The sequence below is a fragment of the Carassius auratus genome, unplaced genomic scaffold (genome assembly GCF_003368295.1).
Source record: "Carassius auratus strain Wakin unplaced genomic scaffold, ASM336829v1 scaf_tig00003761, whole genome shotgun sequence".
Taxonomy (NCBI): domain Eukaryota; kingdom Metazoa; phylum Chordata; class Actinopteri; order Cypriniformes; family Cyprinidae; genus Carassius; species Carassius auratus.
The window spans coordinates 231,686-252,078 of NW_020523543.1; the positions used below are offsets into that span (position 1 = coordinate 231,686).

At 38.0% G+C, this 20,393-nt stretch overlaps 1 protein-coding gene across 1 annotated transcript; it reads right to left on the reverse strand.

The window, feature by feature from the left end:
- Nucleotides 1-1,635: 1,635 nt before the first annotated feature.
- Nucleotides 1,636-15,579, reverse strand: LOC113070309 (guanylate-binding protein 1-like). Its single transcript, XM_026243553.1, has 10 exons — nt 15,479-15,579; nt 13,525-13,704; nt 13,309-13,436; nt 12,984-13,093; nt 12,547-12,734; nt 9,547-9,789; nt 5,034-5,314; nt 3,045-3,257; nt 2,766-2,868; nt 1,636-2,665 (listed from the first exon to the last, which is right to left on the reverse strand). Exons 2-10 carry the CDS (start codon nt 13,697-13,699, stop codon nt 2,223-2,225), a joined length of 1,884 nt encoding a protein of 627 aa, XP_026099338.1. The 5' UTR covers nt 13,700-13,704; nt 15,479-15,579; the 3' UTR covers nt 1,636-2,222.
- Between the last annotated feature and the right edge of the window lie 4,814 nt (nt 15,580-20,393).

Consider the following 20,393-nt stretch of genomic DNA (forward strand, 5'->3'; position numbering starts at 1 on the left):
AGTGGCGGACGTCTCCACGTTCAGCACAAATCCCGCCCTGCAGCTGATTCTAAGGCCGGTGACACACTGGCTGTGATTGTGCGTTTCTGCTGCGTGTCAGTTGCTTCGCGTTTTCTGTGTCTTTACAAACCGGAATCGTGTCTGACGCGGCGCTGGTGCTACTGTAGGTGACAGAGAGACGCCGCCATCAGACCAGGATCTTGTCTTCACGACAACATCTATACTTCATGTTGAGCATAAATATAAAGCCTACTGATAAAGGACACCGTCAACAGTATTGACAGCAAAATAGACTATGTTTGACAGTTGCAATATGCCAGTGTGTCACTGGCCTAAGGTTTTCAAAAGGCATCACGCGACTGTGAACATAAAAAATACTTGATACTAAATGATTAATAGTAAATGTTCATCAACATTTACAAATGATGAACCGTTTCAGTGGCACAGCAAAAAGTTGAACAAAGAATTAATAAACTATTTACAAATATGTTTAAAGAGGGGGGGGGGGGGGGGGGGGGTGAAATGCTATTTCATGCATACTGAGTTTTTTACACTGTTAAAGAGTTGGATTCCCATGCTAAAAATGGACAAAGTTTCAAAAATTTAGTTGTACGTTTGAAAAATACCTCTTCCGGTTTGTCACAAGTTTCGTAAAGTTTTTTTCGAGTATGGCTCTGTGTGACGTTAGATGGAGCGGAATTTCCTTATATGGGTCCTGAGGCACTTCTGCCGGAAGAGCGCGCGCTCCCGTATAGCAGAGCACTAAGAGCAGAGACATTCACTGATCAGAGCGAGAGACCGCAATGTCACCAAAGCACAGCAGACAAAAAAAAAACGATCGTGTGTTGGAACCGCAGGTGGTGAGTAAAACTGCTTCAAATATCTCTGTGTTGTTAACTTAGCTATCGGCGCGTAAGCACATCAAGTAAAGAACATGCGATGTTGTCATCAAACTGCACTTCCCACATGTACACCTTAAAAAAAAAATAAAAAATAAGCAAATATACCGCTAAGCAAATATATACAGTTTCAATACATACCACATAGAGACGTCCTGCTGCAGTCGTTGCTGATGCTGCTCTTGTTCAATTTCAGCCTCTGGATCTGATTCTGGATCATAAATATACGCTGAATCTGACTGTTAGCTATGGTTTGTTTTGGATGATGTTTTTTTCCCTCACGGTAATGTCACAGCTTCCACATGCTCTCAACACAAAAGCCTACTCGCGCTCGTGATTCTTTAGCTCCGCCCACACGTCACGCCTCCAGCCGCTCATGTTTTTCCGGAAAAAAAACTGTGAAGACTATCTTTCTCTTATAAATAAAATAAAACTAAAGACTTTTTGGAGATATGAAGGATGCAGTACTACTCTGTAGGTACTCAAGATTAACAGAAGATTGAGTGAAAATGAGCATTTCACCCCCCCTTTAAGTAGTAGAAGTGTGCATGCACACCACGAAAATGGCAAATGTGTCAACTTTACAGACTGTGGTTATGAGTTAATTAATCATGTCAACATGAGTAGTGTCTAAAAGAGCTCAAATTCATTGACATTTATACAATATTTGCAAATTTAAAAAGTGCATTAGAAGATATAGAATTTATTTTAATCAGTTGAAGCAACAAGTTTACATTACATTTGTAAGCATTCCTTATAACATGTTAAAATTATTTGTATATTGTTATAAAGTGCCTGATCATATACAGTATGCATTGAAAGTTTATGAACTTTTCATTTCAAGTTAATTCCCACCTTTCCCACCTTAACGAGGATCTGCCACATTCACAATAACACCAGTGGTCAAACCTGTCAAATCCCATGTTTACAGAGCTACACAAACACCTGCTGTCATTGGCTGACTTGGGGAACAAGTTGACTGCAACCAACAATGGTTCATATGACCTTTGCAGTCAGAATTCATAAATGAAACATTCATCCCATGAACATTTTTTATTTAAAACATCTAAAAAAAAAAAAAAACAATCAACACTAAACATTAAGTTAATGTAATCATGTAGACATTACCAGATATGGGAGTAACTAGTTACAAAAAAAATGTAACTGTAATCAGTTACAGTAACTTAAACAAATGTGTTATAAGTCAGTTGTGAAAATGTTTGCTAAGGGGGTTACATGTGAGTGTTGTCTGTAAAAACACAATGAAATTATTGTCAGTGAGATTACAGTAATTATGAATTCAGAATAGTGTAAAAGCAGATTTCACTGTATAGAACAGCCTCCAGATGAAGGTCTCGGTCTGTTGTTGATCGCTTGCATCTGCCGTCTGTGCTGTTGCCTCAGCACTTCCAGGTTCTGTGCGTTTCTTCGCTCCTGATCCGCTATCATCTGTGCAAACACTCTGGACTTCCTGTCCTCTACCTCTTTATTATTCCTCCTCAACTGCTCGATCTCGCTGGCCATTTTGTTGGCTTTCTCTTGAAAGCCCTTCTCCATCAGGGCAGCCTGTTCCCTCAGCTTACTGTCCATGGCGCGCTGTGTCTCCTGCTGTTGGAAGGACATCTCCTCTTCCATCTTCTGTATGACCTGTCTCACCCTCTCCTCATTATTCTGTTCTTCAATCTCCATCTTCTCCTCCAGCTGACGCTGCTTCTCTTCCTGGGCCTTGATCTCTTGTTCCAGAAGGACTGCCCGCTCTCTCTCCTCTGGTCAGCAAAAACACAAGTTACCCTAACTGTACCACTGGGTTGATTCTATTCATATTCTCATGTGCAGGGCTTACTGTTGAAAACACCAAGCTCTTACCGCAAATACTTCGTTCGTTTTCGGTTAGTTTATCATCAGCCTGGAGAATGGCTGTGGTGACTGCAACCTTTTGCTGTAGAAATTTCTCCAACACTTCAGCAATCTATGAAGAAACACAGAAAGAGTAAACTTGATGGCAAAAAAGTGTAACAATAACAAGATATACACAGCCATATCTTATGGCTACGAGTGTGCTATTGCTCATCTCTACATGTATGTCATCAACACTATGGTAATATTAACAGCATTGCTCTATGTTAATAATGTAACATTTATCACCTTGACTTCTTGACGGGCCAGTGTATTGTACTCATTCACAACGTCCTCCAGGTCCTGGCAGAAGAGATTGTACCCACCAGCTGTGGCATAAAACCCTTGATTGATCTTCACTGTCATTTCTTCAGAGAGAACTGATAGAAGACCTTCACATTTAGCCTCGGAGGCCTTCTCATTGTCCTGGAGATACCTGTCAAACTGTTGACTGATGGCTTCCTAAAACAGCACAACAACACAGGAAGGATTCTTAATGTTCATTGTTCGAGTTTTCTTTACACTTTATTTTGATCGCTCTATTTTTTTACCAGATGCTTTTTTCAAAGCAACCTAAAAAACAATAAAATTCTTTGTATCCAATCCCAACCATTAGGAACAAGGGATTCGTTATCTTGCTCATGGTCACTTTCCATTCAGACAGAATAATGTTCAGTCAGTGTACTGTTTGAGTAAATGAATTACTCCGGGATATTGGTTTGTTTTGAGTCAGAGAGAATGTCAGCCATGTTAAAAAAGTTAACAGCTTAAGTCATTTGTGGATTAATGCGTATTAGAGATGTGAACAGTTGAAAAAGATTCAGTTCGATTTGGTGAACTGTTTCAAAAAGATCCGGTTACATAGAATGATTCGTTCATGAACCGAATATCACAAACTGCTTTGTTTTGAACTCTATCACAACAGACACGGAAGAGAAGACAATGCTGAATAAAGGCGTAGTTTTTACTATTTTTGGACCAAAATGTATTTTCGATGCTTCAACAAATTCCAACGGACCCTCTGATGTCACATGAACTACTTTAATGATGTTTTTCTTACATTTCTGGACATGGACAGTAGACCGTACACACAGCTTCAATGGAGGGACTGAGAGCTCTCGGACTAAATATAAAATATCTTAAACTGTGTTCAGAAGATAAAAGGAAGCCTTACATGTTTGGAACAACATGAGGGTGAGTTATTAATGACTACGTTTACATGCAGCCAATAACCCGTTCACAACCGGGATATAAGCAATAACCCGGTCGCGCACGGCCATGTAAACACCGTAAAAACCCGGATATGCTCATATGCCTGGGGTACCCCTTTTCTAACCCGAATATTTGGTCTTGTAAGCGCGTTTCGGCATATCCCCATCAAAATGTGTGTTCTGCGCATGTTCTATTCGCAAGGAATCTTGGTCTTTTGAGTCTTTGGGTACAGGAAGAAGAATCGGAAATGACGCATTTTGCGTCTTACGTCCAGACGCTAACCGTGCGTCGCTGTTTACATCGGGATAGTGGCGACTGATTACACTTTCCATGTATACAGGAGTAACTCTCTCTGCTCATGCATGTAAACGGGTTATCCCGAATGTCTCAGAAACCCGAATAGTGACCTTAACCCGACCATAACCCGAATTTTAACAGCTTGTAAACGTAGTCAATGACCCTTTTTTTTTTCGTGAACTATCCCTTTAAGTCTTGTTTTCTGGGGAAAAAAAGCATCAAAAGTTTGTTAGTTTTTTAAGTTGCTTAAAACTAGAAAAAATATCTGCCAGCAGGATAAAAAATAAATAATCTTAATTGAAAGGGAAAACAATGTTTTTTTTTGTTACCCCACTGGCAGATATTTTATCTTGTTTTAAGCTAAAACTAACAGTTATTATGATATGACTTAAGATACAGTATGTCTAGTTTTCTTAAAGATGCAAGTCATTTTTCTTGCTCAAGTGTTTCTGAGCCGCTGTGTTCCCTGATCAATTTGCTTCGACAGGATTTTAAACTTTATCGGGCAGCTCTCATTGTTACACATTCTTTAACTTCCTACATGACATTTAAAACCACTGTGTGCATTTGTAAATTAAAGTTCATTGGATTGTAATTAAATAATCTGCTTCTGAATTAACATTTGTCACCAAAGTTGTTATTGGAGTCCTGGCTGTGAGTTTCATGTTGTTTTTCATAGTGACTTAAAGCCATCTATTGTTGTCATGTGGCATGTCCCCTCCCACCTACCTCTAAAGATGTCAAGAACTTCCCATCACTGTCCCTGAAGGAGCGTTTCATGAAGGTCTGTGTTGCCATGAGACTGAAGCATTGGTGTTCAGAGTTGATTTCATTCAGTTCCAGAGGGAAGGACTTCTTCAGCTTCTCCATTCCACTCCGGTACACCTCAAGCCCCTCCTGAAAAGCAGCCTCATTCTCAATCAGTGCCATTGCGATCACAGCGTTCTCCAGACACGGCACAGCTCCACTGGCAATGGTTTCTACGTATGTTTTTACAAGATGACCCAGAACTGTAGGAAAGCAGAGGAGTCAAACACATGTAAGGTAACAAATAAATGGATGGTGTGACAGTCAATCCTATCAGCTTTAGTTCTGGAACAGTGATTTTAAAGCTTTATGTCATTAAGTCGTCGATGAATAAAAATGCAAAGACAAAAAAGAATTAAGAGTCCAAAAGAGTAAAAGCATAATTCACTCGCAAAACAAATATTAGATGACCGTTTTAGGTTAAACCTTTTGGGTTCTATTGACTTCAATTTGTATGTCCAAAAAACTACAGTTTGTTTAACCACCAACACATCTTTTGAAACTAATTTCTAGCATATCCCCGATTCAACCATTTAGAGTTGGGCGATATGACCAAAATCTTACACTATGACATGAGTAACTTCCCATCACAGTAATGGTGAAATTGTTTTTATTTCTATATCAAGACATTCCTTAAAGCCATTTATAACTCACACAGCTTCTTGTATTAATATTTCTCAACACAACACTGCATTTTAAAGTCATAAAAGTACATTTAAATGTCCTTTTTCTCTGATGTCAGCACTTTCATTTAGCCCTGGCACTGATTCAGGGCCGTGCACAGACCTTTTGAGGGGCATGTGCTGAAACTGAAAAAGGGCACCCCCCCCCCCCTTTTATATCAAGATTATTTAGTAAGCGTTCATAAAAGGAAGAAATTGTCACATCTTCATGACAAATTCAATAACACAAAATAATAGTCTCAAAAGCTTTAGATTTGTTCACGATTAATAACAACCATAATAAGAATATTATATAATTAGATAAGATAGATAAACAGGGTTTTAAGGGCTTCTTTAAACCTAATACAACAGCAACCTTCTGTGAGCCATGTATCTGGCAAAAATCTTATACTGTGGTGGACCAGGGATGTTGGTCTCTTGAAGGTCTCTTATTCACTACACTTTCCCTAAAATAAGCCAGCAATGAAAAAATAAATAAAAATAGTGTGAAAAGTACAGTTGCAGTGAAAAGCATTTCTGAAGGATCACGTGACACTGAAGAGTACTGAACTGGAGTAAAGATGCTGAAAATTCAGCTTTGATCACAAAAATAAATTACATTTTAAAATATTCAAATAGAAAACAGTTATTTAAAATTTTAAATATTACACAATATTACTGATTTTGCTGTATTTTGGATCAAATAAATGAAGCCTTGGAATGAATCATGAATTACATTCTGCATGATAAAATATAAAGATTTCAGTGATCTTCTGTAATTTTTTTTAGTTACTACTACATTACTGTAGTAAAACCATGTTTTACAACATTTTATACAGAGAGTATACAGAGAGTATACCATAACATGATTAGCCTAAATGTTAATAAATTAAGTGTATCAGCAATCATAAATCAAAGAAGAATTTCTTAGAAATATATGTTATGTAGGTGACGAGGATCACTCGTCGCTTTGTGTAAGTTCCAGTAGGAAACAGCGGGGGGCGCACCTGTTATGATTTTCAGATGGTAAAAACAAATTAGCTATATGTTGTTGCATTACTTATTAATATATCGTTTTTGACCAGCGAATGTGTGCAAATGTGATTTTTTTTTCTGTCCGCCATTAACCCTTTCGAGTCGATTAACGCATATATGCGTTTTGAGTCATTTTCACCTGATAACCCCGAAAAGAACTTAAATTACACTCTCAGTTTTAATCGTACAGATAAGAGCAATACATCAATCAAATCTGTAAAGGGTCTAGTTTTTTTTGGATACAGACATAATAACAAAAAACCTTTGTGCACTTATAAAATAAAGATAACAAACAAGGTGCGCTGTCTACAGTCTTTGTCTCCGCTGATCGTCATGTACAAACATTTCATTAAAATGAACTGTAACTCCGTGAATACTCAACGAAGAGACATGAGAGAGATATCTATAGAAAGCCTGAAATGTCTACTTTTAAACTAAACAAGTGCTGCCGAAAACAAATATTCTGAGATAAAGTAATCCATATGAAAACAACGCAATGTCTGTTTTTCATATCTCCGCTCATTATATCTAATGTGACCACGCCCCCGCGCTGAACGCGCTATTCAGATTCAAACTGAAGCGCGCGGCTTGAATACGCCCACACAGAAGAAAAAGCAGCGAGACTGTTCTTCGAGTTCTTTTATTTTACTGTTTGCTTCGTGATGAGAGGAATAAGACATAAATCACCCCAAAAAGATGTGATGTGGTTGAGGATTTGAGAAATGGATTTCCTCAGAAAAAGAATGAAGCACTTTATTCAACAGAGATCATAAACATGAGTAAGTCTCTTTTTATTTATATACTTGTACTAGTTTTCACATAACGTGTAAACATTTTACTAGTTAGACTTTTTCCAAATACTTTTTCCAAACTATAATTCCTGACTAAATGTATAATCAAGTGAAACATTATGAAGTTTCAATAACAATATACAATACTATACCATTCAAAAGCTTGATGTAAATAATATAAATGTGACAAATAGAGATAACTCTAACAAATGTAAAAACAATGCAGTTCTTTCGATTTATTCCCCCTAAAAAAACCTGAAAATATTATCAGCTCTTTTCAACATTAATAATAATAATAATAATAATAATAATGATGATGATAATAAATGGGGTTTATTTGGTAGAAAATAAGATTGTTAAAAGGATTTCTGAAGGATTGTGTGACTAGAGAAAGGATGCCAAAAAATTTGAAAGTCAGCTTTGATTGTTCCTAATAAACTGTTTAACTGCTCCCCCAAGTGGATATTAAATTATGTTGTGGGATAATTAAATATATTCTTAATAAACTACAAACATAAAATTATATACTTTTATTTTGTTCTCTTTCTTGTAAGTCCTCCCTCAGAGTGGCACAGTTGAATGAGAGGCTCATTATGCAGCTCATTATGCAGGCCTTTGTCTTCTCAGGTGTAAAACACAATGATATTCATGATAGTTGACGCCTACTCGCATATGACTTTTACCAACAAAAAGTGTTTTAGAAAATTTAAATCAATATATTGTATTCTGTGAGTGAGTAAACAAGATGATTTTCACATCATTCAGAAAGAAAAATTCTAGGCTACAAGCTCCAGTTCTCAACTTTTCCAGCAACCAATTTTATGTATGTGTTTTATTCCCTTATTCAAGTGATTTAACATTTTTAGTTTTTCACTAACCATGCATAACATTTTTTTTCTCAAAAATACAATCGTGTACATGCATGGGTTTCACATATTATTATAGCCCAGTTTGTGCTGATTACAGTGATATTAGACTTTACCCATTTAGATATTTATAAGAAACTGAAAAAAGCACAAATGTCAGGGCATGACAAAACTTCTCAAGGCCCCAAAAATACCCTTAGACTCCAGAGGGTTAAAACGGCGACGGCGCCTGCCGCTGCCGGGATCACATTACATTTTCATCTAGTTTACAAACTAGTTTTTTTTAGCTATATAGACGGAGCGCTCAGTTTTTCCTGTGGTAAAATGCATTTGGCCAAATTAGCATTTTATAAAAGATGAAATGCAACTGTATGCACAGGCTGTGTTGGCTATGTATTGGCTATGACTAGATGGCAAATGCTAGCCCTCTCTCTCAGGCGACGTCAGTCAGACATCAAATAAATAAAATATGAGCCTTTATAGACATAGTGTTTAGTAGTACTTATTCAAACAACAAGATATTTATTTACCCTTCGCAAAACTTTGTTCAGCTCAGGTGGTGTCTACTGTGCGGCTGCTGTGGAACTTCAGTTGATTCAATGAATATAGAGGGGGCGGAGTTATCAGCTTACTGACAGCTTGAGGATCGAATAAGATTTACACAAGCTCGTTTTAAGAACTTTCATTTGGTAAAACAGACAGACAGGCGTAAAGGGTGACCAATAGCATTGATTAAAAAAAAAAAAAAAAAAAAAAAACACCACCAAAAAAAGGGCACTTCGGAGTGTAAGGGGAAAAAGGGCATGTGCTCTGCACAGGTTGAGCCCTACCTGTGCACGTGCCTGCACTGATTTATATGCTAGACAAAATAATAAATACAGTATGGCCCAATCTCAACATAAATCATATCTTCCAGCTCTAAAACTGCTCAAAGTTAAGACATTAAGGCATTGCAGACATACCAGTATTACTTTCTAGAAAGCTGCTATGAAGCAACTTCAGTATGTGTAGTATGAGAAGGGCTATAGAAATAAATCTGATCTCTTGGATTAGCCACTGTCTAAATGAACCAATGCTTTACCTCTGCCGGTGACCGTGTGTCCATCTTTCAGATTTTTCACTTGGCTCTGGTCAAAGATAAACTGGCAGAAACGATTCGTGACCTCCAAGAATCGTTTTGAAATCTCCTCTGGGTCTAGTGTCTCCAGATAAGAGACATTGTCTGGATGGGTTGGGAATGGGAAGGTGAAGCATTTCCGAGATGGGAAGTATTTGCGAATGCACTCTCTTGGAAGGTTGTAATTGTTCACTTGCATCGAGTTACCTTCAAAAAGAAAAAGGAAAAAAAAAGGACCGTCTTCAGTCTAAATACACAGTTTGAAGTTTATTCAAGTGTATTATAAGTATACCTCTTATAAACTAAAAATAAGAAAGTATATTTTGGCTACTTTTTATTTACTTTGACATTTAATGACATTTAAGTATACTTGACTTATCCTTAGAAAAAGTATAGATTTATTTGAGCTATACTTGTGAAAATGTTTTCATTGTTATACAGAAGGGGGCGCTATTACAAATCTTCTGTACAGAATTCCCAAAACAGTGTTTTTTCAGCTTTATGTTGTTTATTTATTTATTTTTTATGAAACTTACCCACATAAAAGTGTTTATAAAAAAGAATGCATGAAGCTAGAATAAAATGTTTTTGTTTACAAGCAGATACCCTGTTCTTTCTTTAGATGTTTTGTATGTTCAGATAACCATAAAACAAAATATATACATATTAATGAATAAGGATATAGTAGTATACTTAAAGTATGATGTAAAGTTCACTTAAGGAAAACTTACAAGTATGCTTGCAGTATAAAACTACTAAACTAGTAGTTTACTGAGACTATACTTGTACTAAAGTGTACTAAAAATGCAAGTATTTAGTAAACTATAAGTATATTTTAGTATAGTTGCAAACTTAAAACATAGAGGTAAACTACTGTTATACAACTGTTATACTTAAATTATACTTAAAACTATACTTTTGTATACTAGAAAATGGGCCAATTTAGCCCCAAGGAGTATTAAAATAGTATACTCACAAAGTATACTACTAGTTAATTGATATTTGTATACTTACTCCATAAAGTATACTTAATATATATTTGAACTTTACTTACTTATATTTAATAACATAAATTTGAAGTATACTTCTTTTTGGTATTCGTATTTTTGGTCAGGGCACATAATGAAAACTTTACCAGCAAAGAAACTGCTAGCTTGTTAATGATATACAGTATTGTTCAAAATAATAGCAGTACAATGTGACTAACCAGAATAATCAAGGTTTTTCGTATATTTTTTTATTGCTACGTGGCAAACAAGTTACCAGTAGGTTCAGTAGATTCTCAGAAAACAAATGAGACCCAGCATTCATGATATGCACGCTCTTAAGGCTGTGCAATTGGGCAATTAGTTGAATTAGTTGAAAGGGGTGTGTTCAAAAAAATAGCAGTGTGGCATTCAATCACTGAGGTCATCAATTTTGTGAAGAAACAGGTGTGAATCAGGTGGCCCCTATTTAAGGATGAAGCCAACACTTGTTGAACATGCATTTGAAAGCTGAGGAAAATGGGTCGTTCAAGACATTGTTCAGAAGAACAGCGTACTTTGATTAAAAAGTTGATTAGAGAGGGGAAAACCTATAAAGAGGTGCAAAAAATGATAGGCTGTTCAGCTAAAATGATCTCCAATGCCTTAAAATGGAGAGCAAAACCAGAGAGACGTGGAAGAAAACGGAAGACAACCATCAAAATGGATAGAAGAATAACCAGAATGGCAAAGGCTCAGCCAATGATCACCTCCAGGATGATCAAAGACAGTCTGGAGTTACCTGTAAGTACTGTGACAGTTAGAAGACGTCTGTGTGAAGCTAATCTATTTTCAAGAATCCCCCGCAAAGTCCCTCTGTTAAAAAAAAGGCATGTGCAGAAGAGGTTACAATTTGCCAAAGAACACATCAACTGGCCTAAAGAGAAATGGAGGAACATTTTGTGGACTGATAAGAGTAAAATTGTTCTTTTTGGGTCCAAGGGCCACAGGCAGTTTGTGAGACGACCCCCAAACTCTGAATTCAAGCCACAGTACACAGTGAAGACAGTGAAGCATGGAGGTGCAAGCATCATGATATGGGCATGTTTCTCCTACTATGGTGTTGGGCCTATTTATCGCATACCAGGGATCATGGATCAGTTTGCATATGTTAAAATACTTGAAGAGGTCATGTTGCCCTATGCTGAAGAGGACATGCCCTTGAAATGGTTGTTTCAACAAGACAATGACCCAAAACACACTAGTAAACGGGCAAAGTCTTGGTTCCAAACCAACAAAATTAATGTTATGGAGTGGCCAGCCCAATCTCCAGACCTTAATCCAATTGAGAACTTGTGGGGTGATATCAAAAATGCTGTTTCTGAAGCAAAACCAAGAAATGTGAATGAATTGTGGAATGTTGTTAAAGAATCATGGAGTGGAATAACAGCTGAGAGGTGCCACAAGTTGGTTGACTCCATGCCGCACAGATGTCAAGCAGTTTTAAAAAACTGTGGTCATACAACTAAATATTAGTTTAGTGATTCACAGGATTGCTAAATCCCAGAAAAAAAAAATGTTTGTACAAAATAGTTTTGAGTTTGTACAGTCAAAGATAGACACTGCTATTTTTTTGAACACACCCCTTTCAACTAATTGCCCAATTGCACAGCCTTAAGAGCGTGCATATCATGAATGCTGGGTCTTGTTTGTTTTCTGACAATCTACTGAACCTACTGGTAACTTGTTTGCCACGTAGCAATAAAAAATATACTAAAAACCTTGATTATTCTGGTTAGTCACATTGTACTGCTATTATTTTGAACAAAACTGTACATGTATGATCTTGGGTGTCATTGAAGATAAACACAGAAAGCTGAAATAATTGACTGGAAGCGGCTAGAAATGTTTTGTTTGCTAACAGAATGTAATGCACATGTTGATCCAGCTGCACGGTTTGACAAGGCTGATAATAAAACTTTCATGCTTTAAATATTACCGAGTTTTAGCTTCAGAGCAAACTCTAGGTATTCATCCTCTGTTGCGTCTTTCCCATCGATGTTTAGCTGCAGAGTGAAGTCCCTCACAGCCCAGATGAAGCTAGGGAAGAACTTGACAAACTCTCCGTCATCTACGACTTCATCAGGTGACTTGATCTTGATGTACTCCGTTAGCTCAGTGACGTATCTGTTCAGTGTGAGTCAAAGGACTGTTGAACATTCACTGCAGTAATGTAAACCACGGAGAGCTGTACCAGAGCAATTCTAGCTAATGGCTAATTTACAAAATGGACAAAAGACAACTATCATTTGTAGGTTTACATGGAGTTTTTCTAATATACACATTACTAACCTATTTACCTAAATACTTTGCAAGCTCTCATATCAAACACACTTCAAACTGAAACTGAAATATAAATTCTGATCAGAAGGATACTGCAGTTCCTCTATAGCCCTGTTGTCAATAGTTCCTCGGCTGTTCAGGACTAGAGTGCTGCTCAGAAGGACAGCCAAAGAGAAGATCCTGGTGTCATGCACTGAGTCGCCCTGAAACAGACCAGACATGAAGACATGAGACCACAGCCCATAACAGACACACAGTTCTTGATACTGAATCTGTGATTGTGAGATTGGTGTACACCGTGATATCTCTTTGGATTGGGTCGGTCACTACAAGCAGGCCACTAGGCCTGGACAACTGACCAACCATCAGACAGAAAGACCTATAGATAATATATGACAGAAGTACTTTAGTTTGTCACCTTGTCCACGTCTCCGAGTCCCTCGGTGTCCAGCAGCACCAGAGTGGTTCCTGGTTTAGTGGGGTGAGGCACGCACCACATCCAGATGCCCTTCGTCTTGGACTCGATTGTGCTGCCCAGTGCAAACCCTGAGAACCACACACCAGAAACCCCACAATGACTTGCATGCACTCATCTGGAGGACACGAGTGTTTGGATGACATCAGTACTGCTGACCTGTTTGCTTCCCTGCCAGTCGATTCATCAGGTAGGACTTCCCAGTTCTGTAGAGACCCACCACGGCCACCACCACCACGGGCTGCTGGATCTGCTCCAGAACCTGCAACGCTGACCGCTGGACACACAGCTTCCCATCGGACGCCGTGTCAATCAAGCACACTGGTTTGTCCATGGCCACTGGAGACACAAACACATTTCACTTCCTTTAATCAACTGCATTGAGAAATACTCCAATAATCCTGCATTACACAGTACAGAAGCTCCCCACATGAGCATTTCCTCTTTCTGTTCAGAAACTTTGTGTAAAATATGGCTTTAACAACACACTTTCACAGCAAACTACACAAACAGGCTGAGTAAGACACATACTACAGATACAATCTATAACCAGGCTGGGTTTAGCTGATACTGGTTTCTACTAGAGTAGTGAAATACAAGTTAATCATGTGACATGAAGCTCTAAAAAAACATGAACAGAACATCTATCAAGACAAGTCAGGTATAGAGTTTACTAACACACACACACACACACACACACACACACACACACACACTCACTCATTGAGTGCTAAAGTTCAATCACCAACATAAACTCTCAAGTACACCTGGGGGCTGTTGCATAAAAGACGTTAAGAAAAGCGGGGATTAAAATCCAAAACCTTACTTGAAATAACTTAAGAAACCAATCGGGACTAAAGCAATTTCATAAACGACGATTTAAAGTCACCATGAAATCAACATTTTAAATCCTTATTTTTTAATGGAATATTTAATTATTATTATTTTAATTCATGTGCCCTGGTAATCTATAATCAAAACATTAACCTCCCCCCCTCAAAATGACTCATCGTCTCTTCTGTTCAGTGACGGATAAATGTTGGGGGAAACCTGAAGCTGATGCTTTACTTTATAGAAATGAATGCATTGACCAGTGCTGACGCAAGTCATGGGGGAGTACACTACCTTTAAAATTGAAAAAAATATTAGGATATTACCACAACATTACTCATAGGACATTGCAAACTTTCTTTTATGAATATGACTTAACCTGATGGAGGATGCACTCAATCACTCAGACAGTCTCTCTCTCTCTCTCTCTCTCTCTCTCTCTCTCTCTCTCTCAAGTCCCGCCCTCTCTTTTCAAATGCTGTTTCACTCGGATAGACGACACAGTAGAGAAATCGCTACTTCTGTTTTCATGCCGAAACGGGCTGCTTACGAATAAGTGTGCACATCAAATTATCCTTACTCATTCAACCTGGATTGAATTGGTGAGATAGCGTGAACTTAATGGAAGAGTGTAAGAGGCTTAAGTGAGTGAATGGAACGCGCAATATTTCTGAATTAAACAAAGCATTCTGCTACATAATTTTTTGTTGGACATTAAATGTATTTTAATAATAGCAGTAACTGTGGATCAAATATACGCTAGCTAATACAGCTGATTTTTTTATTATATCAGATACACTTGGTGTAAGTAACTATAAAGTTCACTCTATTCTGCTCCCAGTTCACCTGCCACTTTGACATTTTGGGATGGAGTATAGGCCAGGTTGCGTTTTGTACTGATAAGGTCTAATAACAGTATGTGAGAGAGTCAGTGGTGATATGGATGTGTTCCTGTTGCTCAGTGTTAGAGGAGCTCATCTGAACCTGATAGTTAAACTGCTCCTGACCAGGTTAGTTTCCCAGAATAATATACCACACTCACTGAGCTTGAGCTATAGTCATTTTGATTTATGAAGCCAAATCAAGTGACAATGAGTCAGACTAAAGGAAATAAGCCTGGGTTATCTGGTAAACTAGCTTTATGGAACAGCCCCTGGTCACACATGATCAACTGCAGGAGCAAAAACAAACATGAAGAATCTGCTGCTGTGCTGATGCTGACTGTAAAACAATAGACATTGTATGATTGCTATAATGATCTGAATGAAAGAAACTCTCTTACCGGTTTGCTTTAGTTCACTCCAGTATGATTTCAGTCTGAGTTGTGTTCATGTTTTATCTTCTTGATATTCTAGCAGTGTCTCTTAGACACACCCTCCGATCCAGACTCTCAATGCTGATTGGTCGAGAGTGAGCTAGGGGACGTTCCTGGTCTCTCAGTGTGTCTCTGGTTATTCTCTGTGGCTGATTTGAGTTCCTCCTATCACTCCCAGTTTCACTTTCAAAATCAGAAACATTAAAAACATGTGACTGCAGGTACAAGAAGCTTTGATTGTTTCCAGAATGAGCAGCCACATAAAAAGATACGATGCTTTTCTTTGTTGTGGTACAGTAACACACAGATTGGAATGACATCTTGTGTATCTGAGCCTTGAACAACAAAAGCTGACCTGTGATACTCCAGAAATAAGAAGAGTACAGAAGATTGCCATTTTTAACCTGTGAACCTTGTTTCTGATGACACTGAATGGAAATTCCCAAGAACTTCCCCCTGCAGAGTATCAGACAAGATGAAAAGAAATGGGAAACTTTAATGTGTACTCATGACCCCATCAGTACTGAATGACACTGACAACACAAGAGTCCAGGGAACTCTTTCATTCATAAACTGTGTACCATAGAATGTGTTGAATCAGTTGATGGGGTAAAGCATCAGCTAAAAAGTCAATGATTGTTATACTATACTGGGCTGGGGTTTATTGTGATTTGTTGGTTAATATTCTAAGGTGTGCAGTTATTTTTCAGGGAAATCGTGGTTAAAGTAGACACAAACGCACAGCAGTGGACAGCCATTAATGCTGCGGTGCCCAGGGAGCAGTTGGGGGTTCGTTGCCTTGCTTGAGCACACCTCAGTCATGGTATTGACCCAACCCAAGACTCAAACCCACAACACTAGGGTTAGGATTTAACTCTCTAACCACTAGGCCACGACTTCCCAAATACAGAGAGACAGAAGGATGCAATTTATGTTTCTTTATTTTTTACAGAAGCCAAACACTGCAACCACAGCTGGTTTTGTGGTAAACCACCTTTTATCTGAGAGCGCCCACTAGTGGTCACACTCCCAAATGAAACTACATTCCCTTAGCCCTGACAACACTAGTCCTTCAACAATTTGGTCACATATATATCAACAGTATTATATGAACATTAGAACAATTTTCTTTCACATTTTATCACATATCCTAATCCTGAATTCAGGTGGACTGCCTCCATCACACTGAGTTTCAGGACGCGTTCTTGTCCAGTGGCTGGGGAACTCACCACTACTCTAAGCAAAGTCTTTCAAGTAACTGGGCATCTTCCTTCTTCTTGTAGACCTTCCAGTTTCAGGCTACTCCTCTGCCTTTAAAGACTATGATATGGTGTCATCCGATGCTCGTGACAATATCTAGTTTGTTTTCTCTAGTATAAAGACATGAAACATCTTTACAGCATCGCTCCGCTCCTCTGACGCTGGTCGTTCCAGTTCAGTTTCTAATCTAACATGTGCGAACATTTGCTGAACAGCGACCCTGGTCACAGTGTTCACCAGGTCACCGATCTCAGCAGTGTTCATACGGCCATCCTGCACTCATGTGAAACCTTTTCCTCCGACACGCAACTCCTTAATTCCTCGCCACCAATTATGTGATATCGGATGAGGCAGCAGACTAATGTTTCAGAAAAACATGATTTTAAAAGATAATGTTTTAGACAGAGATTTATTTTTGCTGTGGTCAGTAACTCTCAAGTGTGGTCTATCAATACCAGGTGGTATTTTGTACAAATGTTAAACGACTTCGGTATGAATTCACTTTGAACATAAGGTGTACAGGTGGGACAGCTTAATCAGGTTTTGGAGAAAGGCCAGAAAGTGAGTATCCTGCATCCAGTCTGAGCTATTTGCAGAACCAGCCGAGCCAATGGGACCATTTTCACAAATTGGTCCTTGAACTTTCTTCTGGAAAAGATGACAGATGAAGTGCGGGGGAATGCAATTGATTTGTGTATTTGCTGCAAGGACAACGGTGACCAATGTCCCCCTCTCCCCCCAGGGGTCACAGCACCGACCTGACACTTCCCCTTGGTGGCGATTGTTTTATCTGGCACTTGGACTGTTATGGTCCCTGAAAATTAATTATAAACACTGATACGCTTCCATTAACATTTGTAGGTGTTTATACCCGTTTGTATAAAGCTACATATCCATTTTCACTATTGTTGTATTATCTCTATATCTGTATTTATCTATTAATTAATGTTAACAATTTATGAAAACTTTATATAAATCACAAATGTCCATGCACACACATACACTTAATGATAAAAGCTAAATAAATATAACTAACTGTAAAAATACAGTTTATGTAGCACATAACTAGAACAAGTTTCTCATGCATTGAGATCCACAACGGCCAGCAACACTGTAGAGGGCCAACCTTCACGGGTGCAGTAGACGGACTGGTCCTCATCAGGTTTTATGATTGGTTTGTGGCACCCATCGATGGCACCTGCACACATCCTGCAGCCACGGGCAACAAAACCCTCAATGGTTTTTTGGGACGCTGGCCTTGAGGAAAACATATAAAGCGCTTGCATAGAGCCGTCTTCAGAGCATGTGTTACCTACGGTGGTGAAGTTCATTTATCTTTGACATTTGTTAGTCATTCAGTTTCATAATTAAATTAAATTATATAATTGTTTTTGCTTATTGATTACATTTGTATAGTTCGACTAAAAATTAAACCTTTTTTAATTAAAAAAAAATAATAATTTAATTAATTTTAATTAAACCTGTTTTATAATAATAATAATAATAAACAGGATATGGTCCTGTATTCAGTTGGGGTAATGTACCACCACAACACAACAGCGAGTCTCAGTCGGGCTTCCTGTGGTTTTCACCAGCTGGTAGTTTTTCGTTCAACCCAAACGAATCTCTCGACATGTGAAAGTGTCCCGTCCACATCTCTTCAGCGAAGTAGTTCAAAACACTTTCCCATCATGAATTGCCCATGTCTGTTGCACAGACCTCTGTGTAGCCTTATGTGTAAACACAGTTGTTTTAGCTACAGGTAGTGCCTTTGCCTTCTTTTTTCTCTTATATTTCAGCATTTGGTTTTGTAGTCATCTATTATGATATCTCTGTGACAAAAGCTGCATGAATGCGAAAGTTTGAAACCATTAACAAAAATACTTTCCGTCCTCCCATGTTTACAAAATACAAGCGCAGCTGTTTAGAGGTTAATGATGATGCAGAAGTTACCAGTATTTTGGAATTGATGAGTGAAAAGGACGGAATGCTGTTAACTGTTTAAACAGCGCTATGAGGTCATCGAGGTCTGGACCTCAGTATATTTGACATGTTGATTTTCATGTGTTGCCAGAGCCAGCTATTATTAGTGTTTTTTTTCTTGTTTTTTCACTAAATTGAACACTTTAGAAAGTTAATCAAGTAGGAAGTTGCGGTTTAGTGTTAGAAACTGAGGAAATCGTAGGTTCAAGTCCACGCTGTCACATAAAGTTATGCGTGTATTTGTTAAAACTCGTGAATCAATTGTTTTGTTTCTAAGTTTGATTTTGAAGGTAATGTATTTGATTTTAAGGATAGTTTAATTTCTAAGACTAGGTTATGCTCATTATCATTATCATTTGTCTAAGCGCATTTATTAAGATAATCATTTCCTGTGGCAGTAGGGACAAAATAACCCCCTTATATTACTACTACAGTACGTGCATGATTGGAGTATGAGAAATAGACCTTGCCCTTTCATTGCACGCGGAAGTAGTGCCACTGGTGCTGACTGTCAGATATCGTCTTTTGTAATTTTGACTATCCGAAAATAACACATTTGGTGGGCAATATGTATTTTTGCATGAATATTAAACAACTGATAAAACGATCCACCCCATAGATATAGTATTAACAAACTCTGAGGCAACTAATAGTGTGTGACTTAAAAATGAGCATCCCTTTAAAAACATTTACATTTCTGTCTCTTTTCAAGTGTTAGTGTATGTAATTAGTTGTATTTATAGGGGTTATTATAGCACAGTTCTATATTAAGGGCGTTATTATAGAAACCCCCTAGACCTCACTACTTTTCAAAGCCTGGCAATGGCCATGAACAGTGCATTTTTAAGTTTACCAGTAAAGTTGTCCCAGTTATATTACAGCAATTTACTGGTATTACAGTGTGAAAGAGAATGCTCCAGGAAAACGTATCGTCAGTGTCGGTCACAGCGCCTATGAATTGATGTTGTGAATCCAGCAATTATTTATCTACAAATAATAAGCTCTCATTATGACAAGCGTGGTATAAAAGCTTTGTTTATTAGAGGAGTAATAGGTCAATGTTTGATCGTGACAATGACTCTGGATGACGTTCGAACCTAAAGCCTTCATTTATGTGGCTTTGTTCTGGTTTGCCAGTTGGACATGAATTTCCACAAATTCAATAACATCTAGGCATTGTTTTTTTTCTAAATCTTCAGAGTCTAACCCTCTAATTTCACAGTTTTATTTTATTATCTTTCACTTTTAATCACTGTTTTTGCATCTTTTACTGTGGTAAACATGGGAAGGGAAATTAAAGATTTCATGAAATAAGAATTCATTCGATGTATTAATTTGTTCCCTTATTTCAGTTAAATCATGGGTTATTTAGGGAACAAAATTAATTAAACATGGACAGTTGCCACAAATTAATAAGTCATAGGAACGAATTAACAATAGCCTTTCTGTCCTGTTTCTCATTTAGCTCTGTGTGGAAGCTAATTGTGTCTGAGCTGGCTTTGAGAAGGACAGAGAGGATTTTTTTAGGCCTGGACATGGCAGTTTTAGTTTTTCATAGTTGACTCAATTTTTATGTTTTATTGAAAGACAGAGGGGGACTTTAATTTTGCTCTGGCGGCGTGACGTCATAAGGCTGCGC